Source organism: Balaenoptera acutorostrata, chromosome 4, assembly GCF_949987535.1.
Source record: "Balaenoptera acutorostrata chromosome 4, mBalAcu1.1, whole genome shotgun sequence".
In the NCBI taxonomy this organism is placed as follows: domain Eukaryota; kingdom Metazoa; phylum Chordata; class Mammalia; order Artiodactyla; family Balaenopteridae; genus Balaenoptera; species Balaenoptera acutorostrata.
Genome location: NC_080067.1, coordinates 105577215 through 105583414, shown reverse-complemented (window position 1 = coordinate 105583414; position 6200 = coordinate 105577215). Strand labels below are relative to the sequence as shown.

Here is a 6200-nt window from a genome sequence, read left to right as displayed (position 1 = left end):
TTTCCTCTTCATTTGTTTGGTCTGGTGGGTTTTTACCTTGCTCCTTTATCTGCTGCATATTTCTCTGTCTTCCCATTTTGCTTAATTTCTGTGTTTGGGGTCTCCTTTTCACAGGCTGCAGGTTCGTAGTTCCCGTTGTTTTTGGTGTCTGTCCCCAGTGGGTAAGGTTGGTTCAGGGGCTTGTGTAGGCTTCCTGGTGGAGGGGACTGGTGCCTGTGTTCTGGTAGGTGGGGCTGCATCCGGTTCTGTGTTTTGGGATGTCTGTGAACTTAGTATGATTTTAGGCAGCCTCTCTGCTAATGGGTGGGGTTGTGTTCCTGTCTTGCTAGTTGTTTGGCATGGGGCATCCAACACTGGACCTTGCTGGCCGTTGAGTGGAGCTGGGTCTTAGCATTGAGATGGAGATCTCTGGGAGAGCTCCCACCGGTTGATTTTACATGGGGCCGGGAGGTCTCTGGTGGTCGAGTGTCCTGAACTCGGCTCTCCCACCTGAGAGGCTCAGGCCTGATACCAGGCTGGAGCACCAAGACCCTGTCAGCCACACAGCTTCTGAAATATAGTCATGTTCTCCATTTAATTTGCAGCTCCTTGTAGAAAAATGATCAGCCAACAATAAAGACTGCATCCGGGCAGCGCTCTCTGTCTCTGTCTGTCTCTCTGACTCACTTTCTCTCTCTCTCTGTATACAGTCCAGATGTCTCAGTAACCCCTTACTATCGCAAGGCTGTGTCCTTAAGGCAGCTTCTGGCATGGGGGAGGCAAGTAGAATGCCGACTCTCATTGATGGAGCCAAATTCTCCTAAGACCTTAAACTCTTTCCTAGATGTGAACCAGTTAACTTTCAAATCTTATTTGGGCCAGGAGAAGTGACTGGCTGACTCCAGTGTAGTCTAGTACCGTCCAATTTATTGTTAAGAGTTGGTGGTTTTCAAGGACTCAGAGGAAAAGAATATACAAATCAATTTTCACTGCAAAGTAAAGGAGCTGTTACAGTGGAGGATTACTGGACTGAATGTCAATATTATGACATAGTATAAGTGTGTTTCATGTTTGGTAATTGCAATCATTGTTGCTTTTGTTGTGGTCATCCATGTACAATGCTTGGTGTCAGTCTATCTATCTCTTGTAAAAATAAAATACAGTGTGTGTGTGTGGAAAAAAAAAAAAAAAAAAAGAGTTGGTGGTTTTTATTGTTGTTTTTAACATAATCTGACTCCAAAACAAATTTTATCAACTGGGGTTTCCTCTTCACACGTAAATACTCCAGTAAAACAAATTAAATGTAATGTACACAATGGGAAATAAAATCCTTGAATAGGTGTCAATGACATGGTTGTTCTCCAGAATGATTCTACCAACCTGCCCTCCTAGCGATTTTCTTCTCTTTATCCGAGGTGAATCTGTGCTGAGGTTGCCTGTGCATCTTTCTTGCATGGAGTCCTCTTCTGAGTGTAGAGAAAAGGAAGTCTGGTCCGTGTCAGTTGTACTGTCATGGTAACAACCATCGAAGGCTATGGCTTGAGCTGCATCAATACTGTACATTCCAGAAATCTGACAAAAAGACTTTTGTTAGTTAGTCATGAATATGGTTTTAGGAGTTGGAATTACAGTAAAAATCTAAACAATCAGATTTTAAAAATAGTTTTAATAAATACTAGAATGTTTGCTTATTTTAAAGAATAGAATTCTGGTTTTGCTTCTGGTGTCTGATTAAAAGTCATTTTCATAATAAATGGAAAACATCATCTTAGACATCCATTTTTAATAGGGATTTAGAGAGAGAGATATTTGAGCATTATGCAAATAAATGTATCACAACTATAATTGTCAATGTTTTCTAATTTAGTCCAGGCCTGACAGACTGTTACACTCAATGTTTTTTTCCACAAAAGGGAACATTGTTTCAAGTTTTCCTCTTTGTTTCTGAGTAGTATGAATTGTTTGCCCTAAGTCTGTGAGTTGAAATTGAATATGATTTATCAGAAGAGCAATATAAGCCAATTGGACTTGTTTTTCAATGTATTTTTCCTCTTTAGAGAAAACATGCCTAATCAGTGTGGGTTTTTTGCCCCAAAACAGAACAATATCATCTGGTGATCCATTTTTGCTTGAATTTGGGGTAGAGATAGGGAATGATTTTAGCTGCCCTTTTAAAATGCAAATTGACCAAGCCTTCCCACTTTTGCTGAAAAGTACCTTTAAATGATACTAACATAGCTCAATTAAACAACTTGAAATTGGTGTATTTTTTTGAAGGAGTGAGTTATCAATGCTTTCTGGCTCCATTGCTTGACTGAATCTAAACCATTGTTTTTCTTTAAGGTTTTACTCTGCGGGAGATAGTGGTTCTCCCTGATACAGAGCTGTGTCTAGGAAGCAGCTGTTACTAATTGCTTTCTGAGAAAACAAAATTTCTTTTTGATCTCTAGGGAAGTTAAAAAAGGAACAAATATGGACAGGCTACTACTGGTTGAAAGTATCCATAGTTCAAATTGGAGGCTGCAGAGTAAATTCTGCCAAAACGTGTATTTGGTTCAATACTGACTCAAAAACCTAATATTTTACTGAATTCAAGAGACATAAGGACTATTTTGTGCAGTCAGTAAACTAACCAGGGACCCATACTCGAATTATGTTGTCCCTTTTTGTTTTAGTTGTAGAAACTTTTCATAGTAAAATGAAAATGGGTAAAATAAACATGAAACAACATTGAGACTGAATTACTAACCAATAGCCAATAATAACACTAATAATATATCCAACTCTGGATCTGAGGATAGAATAACTATGTACTGTCTCCTTGGTTTTGCTAGCCCCTCAGAACACTGCTGAGTCATCCCACTGGACATCCACACTTTTAACAAAAATGTCATTAGTATGTTACAAAAGACGTAATCTTCTCTGAAAAACAATGGTACCATTTTCTTTCTCCATTATGATAATTTAGATCTATAAAATTGGTTAAACCTTGCAGTGCACAATTTACCAGTAGGCTGCTAATGTCCACAAGTTTGTAAGTTGGTTGTTCCAATAGAAACAGTTTTAGAACTGGTCTTTAATTTTTTACTCCAGCTTACAAATAAGCACAAAGATAAGGCATATTATATCTAAAGTATAGATCTGACGGTTTTAGACTGAGTTCTAAGTCCTAGAATTAGGAAAACATTTGGATGAAGAATAAGAAAGAAAATAGCTTCCTTTCTCCTTTCTGGGCAATGGTCAATGCTAGGGACAAATTTTCCATGGACCTTGCTGTTCTCCCATCTCTTGGTATCTGGGGGTGGTTGGGACAGGTGTGTGATGGTGGTGATGGTGGTGTTGGGAGGAAATGAGCTTTGCTTAACTTCATGATTTCATAGGGAGGAACTCCATAGCCTAACATTCCTGGTCTTTCTCATCACCCCTCAATCACTCTACCCTAGGGGTTTGGAAGAAGGAACTGGCATGTGTGGTTTTAGCCCTTTTGGAGTCACTTTAGGATCTGCATTGGTGTCCAGGTTCGTTTTCTGCAATGAGGTATAGGAGACTGTCCTCACAGGGGAATCCTGAATTGTCTAGTTTCGCCAGTGACCAAGAGAGCAAGTACACTGAATACAGCGATGAAATATTAGTGGGACCCCCTGCTCACAGATCTAAGGCAATTTCTCCAAACTGCTTTACCAATAACAAAGGTAACATTATCACATCCATCAGTCTGGCTCCTACATCTCTCTCTCTCTCTCAAACTGGTTTCCCAACTCACATACAGAGGGGAGAGGTATCATTGATTAGCCCCCAAACCTACAGACATATCTTTCTTCCCTGCATCTCACCAGAGCATTCCACCCCTTTAAAGATCTCTCATCTCAAACAGCCTGTTCCCACTATCCCTATCAAAACTGCTACTCCTTCAGAGCATATGCTCTGGGCACTAATCACAATAAGAACATAACATTTGTGTAGCACTTTATGGTATGCAAAAATGTTAAATGCGTTTATTATATCATTTGATCTTCACAACAGCTCTGTGAGGTAATAGGGAAGAAATTCCACCATTTTGCAAATGCAGAATGAGGTTTAGGAGACAGCCTGGCACACAGAGCTAGGATATTAGGTTTGGCATCACTTCTGACTCCAAATCTGTGCTCTTTCATTTGTACCACAAACATATGAAGGGCAAGTAGGACATTTCTTTGAGATAATTGCACCTTTGAAGGAGAATGCATAGAATGGTGGTTTCCAGAGGTTGGGAGGAGGGGGAAATGGGGAGTCGTTTAATGGGTACAGAGTTTCAATCTTGCAAGGTGAACACTTTCTGGAGATTGGTTGTATGGTAATGTGTATCTTACCATACATACAAGTATGTGTCTTAATACTATGAAACTGTACACTTAAAAACAATTAAGATGGCAAGTTCTACGTTATGTATATTTTACTACAATTGAAAATAAAAAATAATTTTTAAAGTGAACAATGCTTATTAATTAAAAGAATATCTTCTGAGGTACACAGAAGATTGTGAACAACCCGATCAAGTGAAAAAGACATGCAGGTAGTGTGAGCACATGTGTTTTGTGGTGGGGTGGGTGGAGGTGAGGAGTCAAAGGACTGGATAGAGGCGGCCGAAATAGAGGCCGATAGACAGTGCCTCTGTCTTGGGTTCACCACTCCCCACATGAAAACAAAACAAGACAAAATAAAACAAGAACAAAATTCTTCTCCTCATCACACATTTATCTCTTTCCCTTCACAGCTTATCTAATCATTGCTATTCACGGTGTGGCTATGGATTGTCAGCAGCTGGGGCTTAGAAATGCAGACCCTCAGCTCCCACCCCAGACCTACTGAACGAAAATCTTAACAAATCCCAGGTGATGTGTACATGCCGATTACTGCATACTCGTCTAAAAGCTCCTGATTTTCTCATGCCTGCCTAGCGGTCACTGTGGGTATGTACGTGACAGAGACTCATACTTCCATGCTGTCAACAAAAGAAACTAAAGCATCTGCAATGAAGCAAAATCAGTTTCTATGACAGATTTGACTCAAAGGATATGAAATAAAAGACTGAAGTAGCATTACAGGAGATCTGAACTGTGACTGCAGCTCTGTTGGCTGTGGATCTTTTGGCAAATCACTTTACGTCACTAAAACTCTGCTGCTTCAGTTTAAAAACAGAGACAATCATCTCCGCAAGGCCTACATCACGGAGTTGATATGAGGGTTCAGTTCGAGAAGAGGATATAAAAATGCTCTGAAAAGTATGAAATACTCTCACTAGAAGTATAAAAAATATTAAATAATGTTTTGGGTGTGTATAAATACTCATTATAAGAATTTCTTAAACAAATGTGAATATATCACATTAAAATTGTGCATATATATATACACATATACACACACACATATATATAGCAAACAAATTAATTTGATCAGTTAGGTTTCTGAAGTAAAATATCATGTGTCAGTTCTCATAATAACAGGAAGTTGGTGCCCCACCCCTTTGTGAAATGAAGCAGGTAGAGAGCAATCTATCCAGATTGATAAAGTAATGTCACAAGAAACATGTGATAACATTTAGGGCCCAGAAGGCACCTTATTCCCAGTACACTGTGAAGAGAAGAACCTTCCCTCATGCTCTCCCACTCTCCCGAGTGACCAGGAAAGAAAAATAAATCCTAGCTCTTGGGGGAGAGCTATCATTGATTGGTTGAGAGCACAGCCTTTGGAGTCAGGGTGCTCCAAATGCAAATCCTGATTCCTCTTAAGCTGTGGGGCCTTGGTCAAGTTACTCTCCCATCTGCTCCTATTTCACCTCCGTAAAACGAAGGTGATAAAGTACCAAACTCTTGGGGTTACTTTGAGAATTAAAAGACATAATATGTTGGATGGTTAGCACAATGCCAATATATAAGAAACACTCATTAAATGTTAGCTATTATTATTATCATCATCATCATCATCTACTTGAAAGGATGTGATTTGTACATCAACCCCTTCTTTTCAAGGGTTAGAGTCAGTGGAGGGGAGCACACTGAGAGAAGTTCCTCACACAGAAAATCTCTTGGCAAAGGTGAAGGAGGATGCTGAGGAAACCAACCAGCACAGAGCAGAAAGAATAAAGTTCAATATCAAATTGCCATCACCCCATAAACTTGCATCTTGCCAAGGCACATGGCCTTCATACAAGGGTTGCAATGCTGTCAGGAGAGGGCATAGAT

The 6200-nt window shown here is 39.7% G+C and overlaps 1 protein-coding gene across 1 annotated transcript in view; it reads right to left on the bottom strand.

Annotated features, from left to right (window-relative positions):
• Nucleotides 1-1248: 1248 nt before the first annotated feature.
• Nucleotides 1249-6200, bottom strand: part of GABRR3 (gamma-aminobutyric acid type A receptor subunit rho3) — a 39400-nt gene continuing 34448 nt past the window's right edge. The window contains exon 10 of the mRNA XM_007164061.2: nucleotides 1249-1551. Coding sequence (XP_007164123.2) covers nucleotides 1249-1551 — 303 coding nt within the window. The remainder of the gene's footprint in view (nucleotides 1552-6200) is intronic.